The following is a 21,811-nucleotide window of genomic DNA, read 5'->3' on the forward strand; positions in this document are numbered from 1 at the left end:
ACCCTGCGGAGCCCAGCGGTCCTGCAACTCCCCCAGGGTGCCCGTGGACAGGGCGTATTCCCTTTCTAACCTCACCCGGGCACGGACGTAACCCCAGAAAAGGGGTATGTAGCCGGCTCGGGTACAGCCCTCCACCGCCTGGCACCGTGACTCGCGGATGGCCAGCTTGGCCAGGCCTAGGAGCAACCCAACCAGGACACCTTCAGCCTTACCCTCTCCCCTACGCACAGGGTGTCCAAAGATGAGGATGGTGGGTGAAAAATGCAGCCAGAAGGCAAGGAGCAGCCCCTTTAGGTATTGAAACAGTGGCTGCAGCCTCACGCACTCCATGTACACGTGGTACACAGACCCTTCCAGCCCGCAAAAGTGGGTCAGTTAGTCAGTTGGCCGGTCGGTCGGTCGGTCAGTTAGTTGGGTGTTTAGTTAGGTTGGTGGGGTTAGTTAGTTAGTTAGTTAGTTAGTTAGTTAGTTAGTTAGTTAGTTAGTTAGTTAGTTAGTTAGTTAGTTAGTTTGTTGGTTATGTAGTTAGTTGGTAGGTTGGTTAGTTAATTTGTTGTCACGTGTACCGAGGTACAATGAAAAGCTTTTGTTGCATGCTTTCCAATCAGCAGAAAGACAATACATGATTACAATCGATCCATTTACTGTGTACAGATACATGAAAAGGGAATAACATTTAGTGCAAGGTAAAGCCAGCAAAGTCCGATCAAGGAGTTAGGTAGTTAGTTAGTTACTTAAGTCTATTTACTTTAATTTAGAGATACAGCATGGAAACAGGCCCTTTGGCCCATCAAGTCCATGTCGACCAGCGATCCCCGAGGTGTGCGCTTTTCTGTGCCTCTTGCCTGATGGGAGAGGGGAGAAGAGGGAGTGTCTGGGGTGAGCATCATCCGTGATTAGGCTGGTGGCCCTGCCGAGGCAGCGTGAAGTGTAGGCGGAGTCAATGGGAGGGAGGTTAGTTTGCCCGTCTTGCTTGAATGATTTGAAGACTTACCCTAAGAGGGTGGGATCGGTGTCGAGTGTATGCCAGGGTGAGCAAGTGCTGCTAACACTGTAAAAAAGCAGAGATAAAGTAAAGATCAAACTTTTGTCGCCTTGAACTGTGGTATAATAGATTCGCTCTCGGACCCAGACCCCTCCGTGCCAGAGTCTGTCAGGCCCCAAGCACAAGAGAGACTGCAGATGCCGGAATTTCATGCAAAAAAACTAACTGTCAGAGGTACTCAGTGAGTCAGGCAGCAACTGTGGAGGCAAAGAGAGTTTGCTGTTTTGCTCAATCGATCCCCGAACAGAAGTGGGGTGTTAATAGCACATAATGTACAGGAGAGCTGAACTCTGGAAAACAAACAGTTAAACATGTTTTTATGCTGCACAGTGCACCAGCTAGTTCTGTTATTTTGTCAATGCCTTGAACCTCTTACATGACAAAAGGCAAATAAGAGGATTTCCAATGTTTTTGGCGCGAGACCCGGCATCAGTCTATCCCTCTGTTTCTGCAGTTCCCACCAGAGTTCCAGCACCAATTATTTGCTCCAGATTCCAGCCTCTGCAGTCCCTTGTATCTCCAAATAGGAATTCCGTTCAGTCATAGCTTGAAGCCACAGCTTGAACAACCAAGAGGTCTCTGCTGTCCCGAGTTGTTCTACAGCATTTACAATGTTGCCCGATCATTCCCGGTCTCGTTCTTTGCATCGTCTTTTCACCAACTTGTCCCGTTTATGTGCGATGTTATGTGCCCATGGTGCTGCTGCAAGCAAGAATTTAACTGTACCTGTACCTCACCGTGCATAGGACAATTGACAATGTTACGTTCCACTGTACTTTCGAGACCTGGACTACATACAGTTGGCATTGGAAACATATCATCAATAGTGTCTTCACAAACTCCTTCAGTTTCACTGGAAGAATAAAGGACCTGTCCTACTTACACGATTTTTTCGGCAACTTGCCGGCACGCATCATAGTCGCAGCAGGTTGCCGAAAAAATGTCAAAATATTGAAAATTTAGCGGCGACCAGAAAAGGGTACGACTCATGACCAAACAGACGTCACCCTGTGACATGTCTACACGTGACGCCTGTGTGGTCGTTAATAGTCACACCCTTTTCTGATCGCCGCTAGATTTTGAAAATTTTCGGCGACCTGCTGCGACTTTGACCGGTGCCGGCAAGTCGACTAAAAAAATTGCGTAAGTGGGACAGGCCCTTAAGTGAACCAATATCAGCTAGCACTTGAAGGCTGATACCTCAAGCACTCAGTCCCTTGTTTAACCAAGTTGGCTAGGCTGGGTACACTCCATTGTCTCATGCTGGACATCAGGCATGCTGTTCCAAACTTCATATTGGGAAGAGATTGCTTAGTGGAGGGAGAAAAAGACTCAAGAATGTGCTCAAAACTCTCCTGAAGAAGTGAAACGACCAGAAATGTGTTCCAAGCTCTGTAATAGCAGGAGATTGTTAAGCAAAAAGAGAAAACAAATTACGAATGTGCTCAAAACTTTCTTGAAGAGGTGCAACATCCGCACTGACTCCTGGGATCTTCTGGCCCGCAGCCAAACAGGTGTTGAAGGATTGAGATTGAGACCTGTGAAACCTTATGTAGAGGGGAGAGAGAAGTCCTGCCCAAACCGGCCACTTCCTCATGGACCTGCCAGCCACTTCCTGCTCCATGTGTGGAAGTGAAAACAAGACAACCTTAATTCTGAGGAACTGCTTGAGAATAATGGTTAGCATTTAAAGAAATAATATAACTTGTCCTTGCTGACAATAACACGTTGACGCATGGCGACTGCAAAAAAGTTGTCCTTTCAACACTTCCCTTCCCACTCTCCAGATCATAAAATGGTCGGCATGGACTTGATGGACAGTGGGGCCTATTTCCATGCTGTATCTCAGAGAAACCAAATTCTCTCAACTATTTTGGGTGACGTTGGCTTGGGAGAGAATGTTGATGTAGGTTTGCTTATCTAGCAGTGGAACAGGAGGACCTTGTGGAGACAGCAATGGCAGTGCCTCCTCAGTACCTTGAAGTGATTGCTGTTCATAGGTTTGAGTTTGGGTTATTGTCACGTGTACCGAGGTACAGTGAAAAGCTTTTGTTGCGTGCTAACTAGCCAGTGGAAAGACAGTACATGATTACAATCGAGCCGTCCACAGTGTGCAAAAACATGATAAAGGGAATAATGTGAATAACGTTTAGTGCAAGATAATGTCCAGTAAAGTCAGACCAAAAAAAGTCCAAGGGTCCACAAAGAGGTAGATAGTAGCTCATGACTGCTCTCTGGTTGGTGGTAGGATGGTCCAGTTCAGAAGATGGTTCAAGTGTCAGAGATAGAGGGGGTTATGGAACACTGTTGTTCATTGATTCATCAATATTGAGTCCTCATCCTCAAATACTCCTTTCCTCAGCTAACAAAAGGCCACGTGGCTGTGAATTCCATCTTCAGCATAAGGTCATAAGTGATAGGAGCAGAATTTGGCCATACGGCCCATCAAGTCTACTCCATCATTCATTCACTCCCTCCATCCTAACCCCATTCTCCTGCCTTGTCCCCATAACCGTTGACACTCATACTAATCAAGAATCTATCTATCTCATCTTAACATTTGCTTTTGCAGAAATGTGACTTGTGACAGATGGGTCTCATTTTCCAAGCCACAGAGTTACACAACTCCGGACCAGCTGTGAAATGGAGAAGACTCTAGGCACACAACTCAAAGCCACTTTATCTGCTCACTTGGTAAAGAAGGGACCTCCGAGAACTTCCCCTTGCAACAGTAACGTGTACCAATATAGAATGAAAAACGTTGCTTGCATGCTATCCAGTCAAATCACACTATCCTTGAGTACAACCAAGCCCAACACAGGTACAACAGGTGGGGCAAAGAGAAAAATGCCAGAGTGAAGAAAGTGGTGTTACAACATACGAGCATTACAGTTCCAGAGAAACTGTCCAAGGATTGCAATGAGGTTGGTTGGAAGATCAAGACCACACCTTAGTTTAAGGAATTGTTCAACGTTGGTGCCTGTGAGATCTGCAGGGTAATATAGAGAGAAGCACTGACCTTCCTCCTCATGTACTTTCAGATGGTACATGATGAGGGGGGTGGGAGTTGGAACCTTCATGTGGCAACGAATGCAATCAACCTGGCGTGCACAATCAAATAAGATCAAATATAACTAGTTGTCCCACAACTTTAGGCTGTGCACGCCATACGCAAGAAGAAAAAGAAGTACATGGTGAGGGAGCTGGGAGGTGGTATAAGGAACCTCAATGAGATGCTTACTGAATCCTAGAGATGTTACATACATATATAACAATGTGCAGGTGGGGTGCGCATACAAGTACCAAAAACAACCTTACTTACAAAGTGGCAGACTCAGTAGGGCTGTCATTTTTCAACCTAAAACAAGCAATGTAAAGTTAATATACGCGAGGTTAAACCCTTACAAATTACGTTCACAACTGCAGTCTTGTGCTGCACCAAATAACCATGGTAGTACAGAAGACTGATTGTTACTCTTGGTTCTGTAACCGTTCCATCCGTCTCATCAGGATGTACCTGATCCAAAACGAGCCTTTCATTTTTGAAATTATCCCCGAGGAGATTGCTCATGTAACCGTGAAGAACTCTCAAGGGAAGTGGCCGTGGGATTTGCACAAGAGTTTGGAGGTTCTCCCCATGTTCTATTCCTGAGCCATGAAAGAATGGGCCATGCAATGGGGCCATACAAAGCCATTCCCTTTCTGTAAATGCAATCCAATGAGAGTCATACAGCTGTACAGCCCGGAAACAGCCCCTTTGCCCCCCCCACCCCCACCCCCACCCTCACCCTCCCCCCCCCCCCCCCCCACCCCCATCCTCGCCCTCCCCCCCCCCCCCCCCCCCCCCCCCCACCCCACCTGCCCCTTGTCCATGCCACTCATTCTGGGCAGGTATTGTTTGATTGCATTTGGCCCCTATCCCTCTAAACCCTTCAAACCCTAGGGGTCACAGTTTAAGGACAAGAGGGAAGTCTTTTAGGGCCGAGATGAGAAAATCATTTTTTACACAGGGAGTGGTGAATCTGTGGAATTCTCTGCCACAGAAGGTAGTTGAGGCCAGTCATTGGCTATATTTAAGAGGGAGTTAGATGTGGCCCTTGTGGCTAAAGGGATCAGGGGGTATGGAGAGAAGGCAGGTACAGGATACTGAGTTGGATGATCAGCCATGATCATATTGAATGGCGGTGCAGGCTCGAAGGGCCGAATGGCCTACGCATGCACCTATTTTCTATGTTCCTATGTTTCTATCCATATATCTGTCCAAAATGTCTTATGAAAGTCACAATCGTATCCTCTTTTACAGCTCGCTCCAGTTATGGAAGGTCCTCTGAGTGAAAATGTTGCCCCTGACATTCCTTTCAAATCTCTCCATTCTCTCTTAACGTCCATGCCCTCCAATTTTAGAATCCTCTATGTTGGGGAAAAGACCATGAGCCTCCACTTTATCCATGCTGCCCCCACATTATACTGTCTGCTTCAAAAGATCTACCCTTAGCTTCCCACATGCCACGTCCCAGCCTAACCAGCTACTCCCTATAACTCAAGCCCACAAGTCCAGGTAACATACTGATAACTCTTTTCTGCATTTTCCAACTTAATGACAGCCTTCCTCCACTATAATAATAATAATAATAATAATAATAAATAATAAATCCCCTTATTCAGGGGAAATTCAGATGTCCTTGCAGCACACTAATAAAAATACAACATAGCATTAAAGAAGTTTAACATTAAAACATAAAAACATCCCCCCACAGTGGGAACCACTGTGGGGGAAGGCACAAAGTCCAGTCCCTCTCCCCATGTCCACCCATAGTCGGGCCTATTGAGGCCTCCACAGTCGCCACTACGTAGGTACGCAGTACACCTGAACCGTAAGCATGGTCTCATCAATGATTTGTACAGCTCTATCATGATCTTTTATACTCAATATCCTCCCATTGAAAGGCAACTGTGCCCAATGTCTTCTTTACCTCTTTGTCCAATTTTTACAACACATTACTCTCTACCTTTAGGGAGCCATGCACCCTGCACTCCTTGGGATCCCTTGTTCTTTAGACTTTACTTTAGACTTCAGACATACAGCGCAGAAACAGGCCCTTCGGCCCATCGAGTCTGCGCCGACCAGCGATTACACCGTACCCTAGCACTACCCTACACACTAGGGACAATTTACAATTTTCCAGAAGACAATTAACCTACAAACTTGCAAGACTTTGGTGTGTGGGAGGAAGCCACCAACAGCACCCATAGTCAGGATGGAACCCGGGTCTCTGGTGCTGTAAGGCAGAAACTCTATCGCTGTGTCACCATGCTGCCCTTTTAAAGTACAATTGTTCGACACTCTCCAGGGCTATATCACTTGTCTTCCAATTTCTGGTGCAAATCTTAAGTATACAGTATATATATTAATAGCATCATTTGCATTACTTGGCAAATTGGATGGCATGGACAGTGGGAAGAAACTGCCCCGTGTGTGTTTTCAAACTTCTGTATCTCCTGCCTGATGGGAGAGGGGAGAAGACAGAGTGATCGGGATGAGACTGGCCCTCGATGATGCTGACAGCCTTGCTGAAGGTGGTGTCAATGGAAGGGAGGCTGATTTGTGTAATGGTCTGGCCCACTACAGTCGTGTCATCTGCAAACTTGTGGATTGAATTGGATTGTTGTTTGGCTGCACAGTCGGGAATGAATAAGGATTAATGTAAGGAGCTGAGAACACATCCTTGCGAGGGGCCATGGTGAAGAATGATCACGGAGGATGATTTGGCACCTTTCCTCACTGACTGTGTTCTGTGCATCAGAACGTCGAGGATCCAGTCGCAGAAGGGAGTGCTGACACCAAGTTCCATGAGTTTGCAGATGAGCTTAGATGGGATAATGGTATTGAAGGCTGTTGTAGTCCATGAATGAGAGTCTATTGTTGGTGTCCTTATGCAAGTGTTCCAGGGATGAGTTTTGGGCCATGGATGGACCTGTTGTGGCGCTAGATAATCTATAGTGGATCAAGGCTGCTTGCTGGACTGGAGCAAATGTGTGCCATAAACAGCCTCTCGGAACAATTCATAATGGTGGATGTCAAGGTTACTGGAGGTAGTCATTAAGGCATGAGATCTTATGGACCAGTCCACTGACATGTCATCCATTTCCACAGACTAACAACTGAACAGCTTTCTGTATCGGACCTTCCCGCTTCACTTTCATTGTGTGGCAGGGAGCAGAAGCACAGATAGATGATCAGATTTCCGGAAATGTGGTGGGAAAATTGAGCGGTATGTGTTTTTATGTATGTGTAGTGGAGGTCGAGGGTGTTCTAGCCCCTGGTGGGACACAAGACACGCTAATTGTATTACGCTTTCGAGGTGGGCTTGATTAAAGTCTCCAGCTACAATGACTTGGGCTTTGGGCTGTTTTGTCGCAAGGATATTGATAGCAGAGTACGGTTCATTCAGAGGAAGTTTGACATCTGCAATGGGGGGGGGGAGTGGATGTAGACTGCTGTCAGTGTAGCTGAGGTTAATTCCTTTGCAGGTAGTGGAAAAGGCACTTCACTGTTAAATAGTCCAGGTCCCGGGGGCATGAGCACGCAATGCCCGCCACGTCTGAGCACCATGAGGTGTTGATTAGAAACTAGACCCTCCACCTCTAACCTTGCCCGATGATGCCATGTGGTCCATCCAGTGAAGGGAGACTCCCTGGGGCTGAATGGCACAGTCAGGTATGTCGGGGGGGTAAGCCATGTCTCTGTGAAACGGACCACACTGTAGTGTCTCACTTCTCTAAGGTTGGTTACTCTGGCCTTAAGTTCTGCCTTTCATTGAGTTTTGATCTTCAAACACTTATTTTCCTCAGTCGACCAACAGCCATGTTGTGGTGTATTCCAACTTGGACATCTGCCTTCGACATCAGAGATGTGACTCGTGAAATATGAGGAATGAACCACTATTCCCAGCCAACAGAGATATGCAACTCTGGGCCAGTTGTGAATTGGAGAAGGTAGACACAAAATGCTGGAGTAACTCAGCGGGACAGGCAGCATCTCTGGAGAGAAGGAATTAACATGTCTAATATTGAATAATAAAAGTTCGATTTGGAGAAGGCTGGAGGACATGAATAAATGTGTGACTTGTGCCATCTGGATTATGAAGGCTCTTCTAAGATGTTTTACCCTGCAACGCTAAAGGGTCTGTTCAATGTCGGTGCCTATGAGATGTACAGGGTGATGGAGAGAGAAGCACTGCCCTTCCTCCCCTTGTACTTTCAGATGATACATGGTGTGGGAGCTGGGAGGTGGTACAAGGAACCTCAATGAGATGCTCACTGAAACCTGGAGATAACAATGTGCAGCTGGAGGTAAGGTAGGTTAAGATGCAGACACTGGTTTAGTTTAGAGATACAACACAGAAACAGGCCCTTCAGCCCACCGAGTCCATGCCGACCAATGACCCCGTACACTAGCACTATCCTACACACTAGGGACAATTTACAATTTTATTTTACAAAAGCCAATTGACCTACAAACCTGCACATCTTTGGAATGTGGAAGGAAACCCGAGTCCTCGGATAAACCCACACAGATCACAGGGAGTACGCACAAACTCTGCACAGTCAGCACCCGTGGTCGGGATCAGACCCAGGACCCTGGTGCTGTAAGGCAACAAGTCTACCACTGTAGGTACACAAAATTGCTGGAGGAACTCAGCGGGTGCAGCAGCATCTATGGAGCGAAGGAAATAGGCGACGTTTCGGGCCGAAACCCTTCTTCAGACTGATGGGGGGTGGGGAAAGAAAGAAGGAAAAAGGGAGGAGGAGGAGCCCGAGGGCGGGCGGATGGGAGGGTGGGAGGAGACAGCTAGAGGGTGAAGGAAGGGGAGGGGACAGCACAGGCTAGCCAAATTGGGGGAATTCAATGGTGATGCCATAAGGGCGCAAGGACCCCAGACGGAATATGAGGTGCTGTTCCTCCAATTTCCGCTGTTGCTCACCCTGGCAATGGAGGAGACCCAGGACAGAGAGGTCGGATTGGGAATGGGAGGGGGAGTTGAAGTGCTGAGCCACCGGGAGGTCAGGTAGGTTAAGGCGGACTGAGCGGAGGTGTTCGGCGAAACGGTCGCCCAACCTACGCTTGGTCTCACCGATGTAAATTAGCTGACATCTAGAGCAACGGATGCAGTAGATGAGGTTGGAGGAGATACAGGTGAACCTTTGTCGCACCTGGAACGACTGCTTGGGACCTTGAATGGAGTCGAGGGGGGAGGTGAAGGGACAGGTGTTGCATTTCTTGCGGTTGCAACGGAAAGTGCCCGGGGAGGGGGTGGTGCGGGAGGGAAGGGAAGAATTGACGAGGGAGTTGCGGAGGGAGCGGTCTTTGCGGAAGGCAGACATGGGGGGAGATGGGAAGATGTGGCGAGTGGTGGGGTCACGTTGGAGGTGGCGGAAATGGCGGAGGATTATGTGTTGTATTTAAGATTAAAGAGGGCTTCAAGGTGGCACAGTCTACCACTGTGCCACCTTGAAGCCCTCTTTATCATTTACACGTCATAATTTACAAGACGCGCCATGTACCAAAAACAATCTTACTTACATATAGTCAGACCCGTTAAAGATGTCATTTTTAAATCTGCAACAAGCAATGGAAAGTTAATATATGAGAGTATAAAGGGCCTGTCCCACTTGGCGATTTTTTCGGAGACTGCCGGCACCATTGACTGACGTATGAGGTCACCGAAAAATACGCGGTGTGATGCGGCGTTACGCGGCGGTGACGCGGCATGATGATATATGTTTTTTTCAAATGTTGCAACGTTTTTTTCGTCGCCGTTGGATTTTGAAATGTTCAAAATCTTTTGGTGACACTGATATGACGCCGGCAGTCACCGATAAAAATCACCAAGTGGGACAGGCCCTGTAAACCTTTACAAATGACATTGATAACTAAGGTTATGCACTACACTAATCAGCGATGATGCCACAGAAATCAGGTTATATGCTCTGGGTTCAGTAAGTGCCCTGTCCATCTCATGATTGTGTCAGAATGTACATCGTCCAAACTACACCTTTCATATTTGGAGGTTAGGTAGATTAGGGTGCAGACACAGGTTTAGTTTTGAAATACAGCACAGGAACAGGCCCTTCAGCCCACAGAGTCCGTGCCGACCAGCGATTGGAATCGGATTAAGGAACCTCAAAAAGATGCTTACTGAATCCTGGAGCCACTACATACACATACAATGCAAGGGCGGAGGTAGGATAGGTTGGGGTGCACACACGGGTACCAAAAACAATCTTACTTACAAATAGTCAGACTCGGTAGCGCTGTCATTTTTAAATCTGCAACAAGTAATATAAAGTTAATATGTGTTTAAGAAAGAACTGCAGATGGTGGAAGAATCAAAGGTAGACAAAGATGCTTGAGAAACTCAGCGAGTGAGGCAGCATCTATGGAGCAACGGTGCCGTTTCGGGTCTCCACCGCTGAGTCTCTCCAGCATTTCTGTCTACCTCAAAGTTAATATATGAGAAGTTTACGTCACTAATCAATAATGGTGGCACAGAAAGGTTCAGTAACTGCTCCAAGTCTCTCCTCACTGTGTCAGGATGTACATGGTCCAAAAATAAGCTTTCATTTCTTAAATCACCTCCAAGAAGATTCACCTGTAACAGTGAAGGGACTGTTCGAGGCAGGAAGCGTGTGATTTGCAGGAAAGATTAGAGATGCTGTTGTTCCCATCTTCTGGTGCTTAGTCATTGAAAGCACAGCGATTAAACTGAGCCTTCCCAAGCAATTTCCTTTCTGAAGCACAGAAACAGGCCCTGCGGCCCACGAAGTCCGCGTCGACCAGCGATCCCCATGCATTTGCACTATCCGACACACACCCATAGGGACAATTTACACACACACCAAGCCAATTCACCTACATACCTGTACGTCTTTGGAGTGTGGGAGGAAACCGAAGATCTCGGAGAAAACCCACGTGGTTACAGGGAGAACGTACAAACTCCGCACAGACAGCACCCGTAGTCGGGATTGAACCCGGGTCTCCGGCACTGCAAGCGCTGTATGTCCCACTTAGGAGACCTAAACAGCAACCTCTGGTAACCTTGCCCGCCACCCAAAAAAAATTCAAGGTCGAGGTGACCTGCAACCTCCTACCACCTCCCACGCATATGTTGAAAACCTTCCTCGACTATGAAGAAAACCGGCTTCGACTAGACCTGCGACTAAAAAATTATCGATTTTTAAAACGGCAACTTATTTTTAGTCGAGGCCGGTTTTAATCATGATGAAAAAATAGCAGCAACCTAGATGAAGCCTCGACCACACGGAAACCACTTTCGACCATTAGGGAGAGTGACCAAAACCTCCGGTGACCTCATGGAAACCTTGGGTGGCGGGCAAGGTCACCAGAGGTTGCTGTTTAGGTCTCCTAAGTGGGACAGGGGCTTTAAGGTAGCAACTCTATCGTTGCGCCACCGTGCCGCCCCATGTATTCCAATTAAAATTATAGTCATAGTTATGCAGCAGGGAAACAGCCCTTCAGCCCAACTTGTCCATGCCGACCAAATTCGCATTATGGCCTCGTCCCATTTGCCTGCATTTGCCCATATACCTCTAATCCTTATCCATATGTCTGTCCAAATGTCTTTTGAAAGTCATAAATGTGTCCATTTTAATTGCTTACTCTGGCAGCTCATTCCAGATACGGACTATCCTCGAAGTGAAAAGGTTGTTTCTGAAGTATCTTTAAAATCTCTCACCTTTAGCCCATGCCCCTTGTTTTAGAATCCTCTACCCTGGGAAAGGGACTGTGAGTGTTCACCTTATTTATGCCACTCATCATCACAAACATCTTATAAGTTCACTGCTCAGCCTCCCGCATTCTATAGAAACAGGTCCTTGCCTTTGCAACGCTATCCTTATAACTCAACACACAAGTCCAGGTGGCATCCAGGTGACAAGCTCTTCTGCACTCATTCAAACTTAATGTTTCAGTTCAGTTTATTGTCACATGTACTGAGGTACAGTGAAAAGCTTTTGTTGCATGCTAACCAGTCAGCAGAAAGACAATACACAAATACCCTTGGGGCTGCACCCTAGGGTTCTGAAAGAGGTGGCTTTAGAGACTGTGGTGATTGTGATATTTGATAGTGATATTTCAAGAATCACTAGAGTCAGGAGTGGTTCCAGATGATTGGAAATTGGCCAATATTACACCGCTGCACAAAAAGGGAGCAAGGAAGAATAGACTCTCGCACTAGTGGAAACATCAGATAGATAGCCGTAGTTTCCCAGGTTAAGCCGCTAGCATTACACCTGTAGTCACACTCCGTTCAAACCCCGTAAGGGCCTGTCCCACTTGGGCGTCATTTGCACGTCATTTACGTAACATCATTTACGCGTCAGGACCCACGACGTGCATGTCGTGACGCGCGCATAGCGTGCATTATGCGCGCATGGCGCGTGGTGAGGCGTGGCGGTGTAGGCAGTGACGCGTGGTCGCGCTCGGCGCCCATAGGATTCCCTGCATGTCCATGTGCCAATCTAAAAGCCTCTGAAACACCACTTTGGTATCTGCCTCCAACCACCTCACGCACAAGTGGGACAGGCCCTTAAGGCAGTAATGCTACCACTGCACCACCATGCTGCCCTAACCTTTCCCATTTTATTCTCCTACAGTTTACTTCAGTCTTGCAACAAAATTACAGCAAATATATAGCCATTCGCAACCCACTGAGTATTCACTTTGACTCACTCCAAAACCTCCCACATGAAATGTGCGGCTCGATTAAAAGAAAGCCCAGCTTCCAATTGTCCAGGTGGTCACAGGAGATCAAAGGTAAAGCAATCCATGGGCCCTCTGAGGGAGAAAGTCAGGACTGGGTGCACAGAAAGAGTCTTACTCTTTCACAGATGGTTAGGTAGCTGACATGTGCTAGTCCTCTACCCGCTACTCATGGTTTAACTGGCAAGAAGAGAATACGTTCCCCTCCAGACCATGACAGGGGGGATTTTCAACACTGCCTCAAATTATCTATTATCTAAAAGTAAACTTTATTCATTCAAAAACTTTTTTCATACAATTACAATTCAAAACAACAGTTTTTCTACAAGCTATCTTTACATCATTGTGTTGTTCACTCTTTGTAGTGACAGCGATACCAGTTCTACATGTTGCTTGTGTTCACAGCACTGTTGCCACTTATACAGACACACATTTCAAGGGTTTGAGAGGTTTCTAACTAGGGCTCAGCCCCTCAGTGAACAGTGGCTGAAAGGCTCCAGTCTGCAGCCCTTCCTCACTGTGCAAAGAACACGGCCCTTTAGCCCACCAGGTCCGAGCTGAACACAATACCTGATACATCACTCACCTGCCTCCAGGTGATCCATACCCCTCCATTCCCCGCATGTCCATGTGCCTATCTAAAAGCCACTTTGGTATCTGCCTCCAACCACCTCTGGCAGTGTGTTCCAGGCACCTGCCGGCCTTTGTGTAAAAGCCTTGACCCACACAAATCATTTAAACTTTGCCCCCTTTAACTTAAGCTACATCCGCTAGTCTTTGACATTTCCAGCCAGGGATAAAGGGTTTGACTGTCTATCTATTTCTCTCATCATTGTATATGCTTCCATTAACCTCTGGCCATCTATAGAAAACGATCCAGGTTTGTAGCTAATACCCCCCTAATTCAGGCAACAGACTGCACCCTCTCCAAAGCCTCCAAAACCTGAAATGGGAGATGGCAAAATGTATTTTACTCACAGTGGTATTGTGAAGTACTCATAGAACTTCTGCTGTCGAAGGAAATGCCTGAAATGCAATTAACATCTGTTAACATCTGTAAGAGATACAGTATTATTGCTCTGGAAAGTAACGTGTCAAAAACCATTGATATATCAGTAACCAATGCCTGCTCCTTTGAATCTTGCCAGCCTTTAATGCCCATGACAGGATACACAAACTGAGCTTTCAAAATAATCTGAGATGGGAAAGAAAATCAAAAGAAAAACTGAAACCAAAATCATGTAGAAAATGCTGGAAACAGGCAACATGTCAGGCAGTGTAGGAAGGAACTGCAGATGCTGGTTTGCACCGAAGATAGACACAGAAAGTTGTAGTAACTCAGTGGGACAGGCAGCATCTCTGAATAGAAACATGGAAACATAGAAAATAGGTGCAGGAGTAGGTCATTCAGCCCTTCGAGCCTGCAACGCCATTCAATGTGATCATGGCTGATCATCCAACTCAGTATCCCATCCCTGCCTTCTCTCCATACCCCCTGATCCCTTTAGCCACAAGGGCCACATCTAACCCCCTCTTAAATATAGCCAATGAACTGGCCTCAACTACCTTCTGTGGCAGAGAATTCCACAGATTCACCACTCTCTGTGTAAAAAATGATTTTCTCATCTCGGTCGTAAAAGACTTCCCCCTTATCCTTAAACTGTGACCACTTGTTCTGGACTTCCCCAACATCAGGAATAATCTTCCTGAATCTAGCCTGTCCAACCACTTAAGAAAGTTGTAAGTTTCTATAAGATCCCCCCTCAATCTTCTAAATTCTAGCGAGTACAAGCTGAGTTTATCCAGTCTTTCTTCATATGAAAGTCTGGTGAACCTTCTCTGTACTCCCTCTATGGCAAGAATGTCTTTCCTCAGATTAGGAGACCAAAACTGTATGCAATACTCCAGGTGTGGTCTCACCAAGACCCTGTACAACTGCAGTAGAACCTCCCTGCTCTTATACTCAAATCCTTTTGCTATGAATGCTAACATACCATTTGCTTTCTTCACTGCCTGCTGCACCTGCATGCCTACTTTCAATGACTGGTGTACCATGACACCCAGGTCTCGTTGCATCTTGCCTTTTCCTAATCGGCCATTATTCAGATTAAAAAAAAATGTCTTTTAAATAATAACTTAATTTACTCTCTCTCCCCCCATCTCTCTCTCTCCTTATCTATTCCCCCTCTCTATCTCCGCCTTCTCTGTCTCCCCTCTCTCTCCCCCTCTTTCTCCCCTTCTCTCTCTATCCCCCCTCTCTCTCTCTCTATCTCCCTCTCCCCCTCACTCCCTCTCTCTACACCTCTCCCTCTATTTCTCAATCACCCTCTCTCTCCCTCCCCCCTAGCCCTCTATTGCTCTCTCTCCCTCCTCTTTGTCCCACGTCCCCTCCCCTCCTCTCTCTCCCTCTCCCCTCTATCTCCAGCCCTTTATTTCTCAGTCATTCAGTCTTCCCTCTGTCTCTCCTCCAACTCTCTGTCTCTCTCTGTCTCTGTCTCTCCCTGTCTCTTTTTTTTTTCCTATTTTTAATTCCAAGACTTTATTCGACACAACAAATATTACAACAGATCAAAGTCATAAACAAAAAAAGAAATTACATTATACCAAGTGTCATTATAAAACAACATTACAATCATTATTCACAATACTCTCAACCCCACGCGGTGACCAGCGCCCACGGAAAACCTCCAAAGTCCCCGTGGACACCGCGTGTTCCCTCTCCAGGGACACACGTGCACGGACGTAGGCCCAAAAGAGGGGCAGGCAGCCGACTCTAGCCTGACCATCGACCGCCTGCTGCCTGGACCCGCGAATAGCCATCTTGGCCAGGCCCAGGAGCAAACTGACAGGTAAGTCCCACCCCCCCACTTGGCTCTCCCCACACCCTGCCTTGTGTCCAAACACAAGAATCGTAGGACTAAAATGCAACCAGAACTTTAGAAACAACCCCTTCAGATATTGGTATAGGGGCAGTAGCCTCTCACACTCCATATACACATGGAACACGGCCTCTTCCTCTCCACAGAAAATACAAGCAGTGGACGAGCCTGTGAACCGACTCAAAAGTTTGTTACATGCCACCGCTCTGTGTAGCACTCGCCACCCTCTCCCTGTCTCTCTCTCTCTGTCTCTCTCTCTCTGTCTGTCTCCCTCTCTCTCTCTCTCTCTCTCTCTCTGTCTCTCTCTGTGTCTCACCCAGTTTATTGAATCTCCCGTTATATTCTCAGCCCAAACCACTCATCTCTCCCCCACCGACCGCATCCCATGTCTCAATCAATAGGAATGGATGATGTTTCGGGATGAGACCATTCTTGAGTCTGAAGAAGGGTCTCGACCCGAAACGCCACCCATTTCTTCCATCTGTTACCAGCATTTTGTTTCTATCAACAAGTCAGGCAGCAACTGTGGAGAGAAGAACAGAGTTAACGTTTAAGGTCCATAATGATTCAATGATCATTGAATTACCTTCATCAGAACAGCAAAGATTCTGATGAAGGATCTTTAACCTGAAATGATACCTCTGCCTCACCCTCCACATACGCTGCCTGACCTGCTGAGTGCTTCCAGCGTTTACTGTTTCTCTTTGAGATTTGAAAGTCCCCATCTGAATGAAGTGTTGGCAGAACACTGAATGCAGGTCAGCCCTAGGGCTCAGTGCTATAAACGCAAGTGTGAGTGTACATCGAGGAAGTGAGCGTAATGTGTGGTACACTTTTATCAAATCAATTTATCCAAAAGTAAGGAGTGGGAAGTTGAAATAAGATCTCCACAGCACTGTGAGACTATGAAGGAGAACAGGATTAAGAATTTTCTGTTCTGAATTGATTTGAATTGAATTGAATTGAATACCTTTATTGTCATTCAGACCTTACGGTCTGAACAAAATGTCGTGCCTGCAGTCATACATACAATCATACAATAATAAACAACAATAAACACAAATTAACACCACCACAGTGAGTCCTCCAAGCACCTCACTGTGGTGGAGGCAAAAATCTTAGGGCTGCAGTCTCTTCCTTCCTCTTCTCCCTCTGCGCTGAGGCGATACCCCACCGGGCGATGGTAAATCAGTCCCGCGGCTCACCGAACCCCGCAACGGGCCGGCTCAAACTCAAACTTCAGCTCGGGGTGATCGAAGCTGCCGACCTCCAGTCCAGCGGACGCAGCCACTGGCCCGCAGCTGAACCCAGGACTCAGGTCACCGCCGCCAGAACGCCGTCCCAGCCACCGGAGCACCGTTCCAGCCCCGAGCCGGATCGCCCTCACGTGAGTGCTGTTCCTCCCTCGAGCTGGGCCACTCCGACGGGAGTGCCGTTCCTCCCTTGAGCTGGGCCACTCCGACGGGAGTGCCGTTCCTCCCTTGAGCTGGGCCACTCCGACGGGAGTGCCGTTCCTCCCTCTGATATTATTGACCAGTCAGAATCTGAGAGGACAACCACCTGGATGCCAGAGAATGTGGTTTGTGAAGAAGCTTCCACTAAAGAGAAATAACCCCAGTCAGACGAAACAGCGGAGAAGTTGGTGGAGAACGCAACGCATGGGCGAGATCCGTCTGCTGGTGGAACCCAGCAGGTCAAAGAGGAGAACTTTAGAAGCAATGAACCGCAGATGCTGGTCTACAAAAGAAGACACAAAATGCTGGAGTAACTCAACGGGTCAGGCGGCATCTCTGGAGAACGTAGATAGGTGACGTTTTGGGTTGGGACCCTTCTTCAGACTGCTGAAGGAGGACAACCATGAAAGTGGGCATAACTTGATGATAATTTGCAATGGAGCAGTACAATGGTGATGCAAGAGTGTGAAGATGCTGGAGACTTGGGCTGCTGAGTTTAACCCACTCAGTTCCTCCAATAGTGTATCTACTGCTCAAGCGTCCAACCTCTGCAACCTCTTGTGTCTCCTAGGATCAGTCCTCCAAATGGACTCCAGGAATAGAGACAGTGATAGAAACAATATGAATGATTCAGAACTGGAGACAAGCAACAAGCAAGTGAAGGACATTGGTGACAAAGCCAGGTCCAAGCATAAGGCAAGAGGTCAGAAAACTAAGAGATGTACGTGGAACATGATGCCCACCATTCAGACTACTCAGGAAACATGTCTGAGGAGTGTACCTCAAGGAACATCAGCTCAACAACACGTAGTCCGTGAAAGAGGTGACTAGCAACATTAAGGCTGCACACTGTGGGAAGGAACTGCAGGTGCTGGTTTAAACCAAAGATAGACACAAACAAAATGTGTCAGTGTTGGATACAAACAGACCAAAGGCTAAAAAATGGAAAATGCTAATGGGAAAAGCACAGATGTGAAGAATAAACTGAGAAACTATGCAAATAACATCAAAGCAGGTGCTCAAGAAGTGCTCATGTCCTCGCTCTTCAGGGAACAGGGATTCCCCTCCTCCACCATAGATGAGGCTCGCACCAGGGTCTCTTCCATACCCCGCAACACTGCTCTCTCTCCCCATCCCCGCTCTCGCAACAAGGGCAGAGTCCCCCTAGTCCTCACCTTTCACCCCACCAGCCGGCAAATACAAATCATCCTCTGCCATTTCCGCCACCTCCAACGTGACCCCAACACTCGCCACATCTTCCCATCTCCCCCCATGTCTGCCTTCCACAAAGACCGCTCCCTCCGCAACTCCCTTGTCAATTCTTCCCTTCCCTCCCGTACCACCCCCTCCCCGGGCACTTTCCGTTGCAACCGCAAGAAATGCAACACCTGTCCCTTTACCTCCCCCCTCGACTCCATTCAAGGACCCAAGCAGTCGTTCCAGGTGCAACAAAGGTTCACCTGTATCTCCTCCAACCTCATCTACTGCATCCGCTGCTCTAGATGTCAGCTGATTTACATCGGTGAGACTAAGCGGTGGTTGGGCGATCGTTTCGCTGAACACCTCCGCTCAGTCTGCAAGAAGCTACCTGAACTCCCAGTGGCTCAGCACTTCAACTCCCCCTCCCATTCCCAATCTGACCTCTCTGTCCTGGGTCTCCTCCATTGCCAGAGTGAGCAACAACTTGAAATTGGAGGAACAGCACCTCATATTCCGCCTCGGTAGCCTGCGTCCGGAACAACGAGACAGGCCCTTTACTATTGTATTATCATGACCATATAAAATTTTCTTACTAACTTTGCATATGGCTTATATAACATTTCATGCAAAAATCTTACTATTCCAACAGCTGATAACAACAAAAAGCACAGCCCTTCCTTTAATTGGAGCCCTAGAACCCACCACGAACTCAGCATAACAGATTTTACTTTGACTGTCAATAGCACCTGCTTTTATGTTATTTGCATAGTTTCTCAGTTTATTCTTCACATCTGTGCTTTTCTCATTAGCAATTTCCATTTTTTAGCCTTTGGTCTGTTTGTATCCAACACTGACACATTTTGTTTGTGTCTACCTTTGGTTTAAACCAGCACCTGCAGTTCCTTCCCACAGTGTGCAGCCTTAATGTTGCTAGTCACCTCTTTCACGGACTACGTGTTGTTGAGCTGATGTTCCTTGAGGTACACTCCTCAGACATGTTTCCTGAGTAGTCTGAATGGTGGGCATCATGTTCCACGTACATCTCTTAGTTTTCTGACCTCTTGCCTTATGCTTGGACCTGGCTATGTCACCAATGTCCTTCACTTGCTTGTTGCTTGTCTCCAGTTCTGAATCATTCATATTGTTTCCATCACTGTCTCTATTCCTGGAGTCCATTTGGACTGATCCTAGGAGACACAAGAGGTTGCAGAGGTTGGACGCTTGAGCAGTAGATACACTATTGGAGGAACTGAGTGGGTTAAACTCAGCAGCCCAAGATTCAAGCATCTTCACACTCTTGCATCACCATTGTACCGCTCCACTGCAAATTATCATCAAGATATGCCCACTTTCATGTTTGTCCTCCTTCAGCAGTCTGAAGAAGGGTCCCAACCCAAAACGTCACCTATCTACGTTCTCCAGAGATGCCGCCTGACCCGTTGAGTTACTCCAGCATTTTGTGTCTTCTTTTGTATACCAGCATCTGCGGTTCCTTGTTTCTAAAGTTCTCCTCTTTGAACTGCTGGGTTCCAACAGCAGACTGATCTCGCCCATGCGTTGCGTTCTCCACCAACTTCTCCGCTGTTTCGTCTGACTGGGGTTATTTCTCTTTAGTGGAAGCTTCTTCACAAACCACATTCTCTGGCATCCAGATGGTTGACCTCTCAGATTTTACTTCCGAGTCACGTGAGTGATTCCGTGAAGAACCCGCTCAGCACGCATGCGTGGCATTACGTCCAGCAGAGCAACAGCGGCACAGCGGGAGTCAGGCACTCCCGCTATGGAGGTGAAAGAACGGACCGTCAGGTAAGCTGATGTCGGATTTTTCTTTCACAGGGAGCCTTCTGCTTTCAGGCAGAGAAGAAAGGCTCTAGAACGAACCTGTCCCCCGCTCGACTCCACGGAGGAGCGTTCCATCTGGGGGGGGGGGGGCAGCAACAGAACAGACCTGTCCCCCGCTCGACTCCACAGAGGAGCGTTCCATCTGGGGGGGGGGGCAGCATCAAGGCGGTAGGATCACTTACCCGGCGCTCCGCTATCCCGACACCGTGCCGAGCCCAGCCCGCTAGCGCCTGAGCAGCGGGCTGGAAGTACCGCCACGGAAGAGGCGTCCGGCCGGTGGCTCCGACTTGTCGGATGGGACGTCTTTCCAACCGCAAGGGGGGGAAAGACAGCCGCCTGAACAGACCTGCCCCTCGCTCGACTCCACGGAGGAGCGTTCCGTCTCGCGGGGGCAGCAACAAGGCGGTAGGACCGCTTACCGGGCGGTCCGCTATACCCCAAAACTGCGTCCGAGCCCAGCCCCGCTAGCGCCTGAGCAGCGGGCTGGATGTAAAACCATGGAAGAGGCGTCTGGCTGGTGGCTCCGACTTATTGGACGGGGACGTCTCTCCACCCAGGCGGGGGAGAGACAGCCGCTTGAGCCGCTGGGAGTGGCTCTTGGAGCAGGAGCTCCAGCGAGGTGCACCCCAGGAGGGGCGTTCTCGCTGAGGGGGGTCAGGCACTCCCTCCACAGTGCCTTGTGCACTGTCCATTGCTTCCTCCTTTCCAGAGGATAGCTTTGGTGACCAGGACTGGGCTGATCATGAACAGGGGCAATGGCTGAAGATCTCGGGAGTATGCAAGGGGTGCAGGAACAGGAAGAGCTGCTAGGTGTGGTGGACAGCTACGTGGCAACCCCACGTGCAGGAGGCCGTTAAAAGCCTGACGTCAGCCATCACATCGTTTTTCCTCGTTCCATGTACAAATACGGAGATGACCACAACCTTCGTAAACAAGTCATAAGACCTGCCATAAAATCCTACATTGCGGGGTTGTGCATACCCCAGCCACTGAGCCAGACCCACTGCTCTTTGGCAAAAACCTCACAAAGCATATGAAGGACATGCAAGAGGTTTTACAAAACCTTCGGCTCATGAGGGCAGGGCCGGGATGAGCAAACCAAAAACAGTAATTCCTACGCAGCAGCACCCCATCGCGTCCAACAGTCAACGTCTACCATATGGGACTGATGAAAGCTCGGGGTCCGCATTCTATCACCGAAAGTCTTCTTTAGACCAGGGCCCAGAGCAGACCCCATGGAAAATGTGCCACCCCCCAACGTCACCGCCACGTCAGACAACGTGCAACACTCGGTGGACCTGCAGGAAACAGAAGAATACCCATAACCATGGAGGTAGGTGGGTCTGGTTCCTACCAGTATATAGAGTAATACTAACACAAGGGAGTCTATCACGAGTGATCAGTATATACTCAATGGCATTAGTGAATACAAATACAATTCATACTAGAAAAATTGCCACCAGGTCAACATTCACCCCAGAGGGTATTTTTCCCCTCTCCGTTATAGAAACAAGAGGGACAAGCTGAACTGGTGAGAATTATTACAAAGGGTATCATGGGAAAACGTGAACCCTTGCAATTCAGATCAAATATATTCACTAAACCCAAA

General features: G+C 47.9%; 1 protein-coding gene across 9 annotated transcripts in view; it reads right to left on the reverse strand.

The window, feature by feature from the left end:
• The window catches only part of st3gal4 (ST3 beta-galactoside alpha-2,3-sialyltransferase 4), a 142,233-nt gene that overhangs the window by 63,778 nt on the left and 56,644 nt on the right, over positions 1-21,811 (reverse strand). For 5 of the 9 annotated variants that reach the window (XM_033049568.1, XM_033049564.1, XM_033049566.1 and 2 more), the window contains 5 exons: positions 13,806-13,853; positions 10,340-10,375; positions 9,630-9,665; positions 4,368-4,403; positions 995-1,051 (listed from right to left, as the gene is read on the reverse strand). In XM_033049568.1, coding sequence (XP_032905459.1) covers positions 995-1,051; positions 4,368-4,403; positions 9,630-9,665; positions 10,340-10,375; positions 13,806-13,853 — 213 coding nt within the window. The remainder of the gene's footprint in view (positions 1-994; positions 1,052-4,367; positions 4,404-9,629; positions 9,666-10,339; positions 10,376-13,805; positions 13,854-21,811) is intronic. The other 4 variants (XM_033049569.1, XM_033049570.1, XM_033049571.1 and 1 more) reach the window with 4 other exon arrangements.

The sequence above is a fragment of the Amblyraja radiata genome, chromosome 33, assembly GCF_010909765.2.
Source record: "Amblyraja radiata isolate CabotCenter1 chromosome 33, sAmbRad1.1.pri, whole genome shotgun sequence".
Taxonomy (NCBI): domain Eukaryota; kingdom Metazoa; phylum Chordata; class Chondrichthyes; order Rajiformes; family Rajidae; genus Amblyraja; species Amblyraja radiata.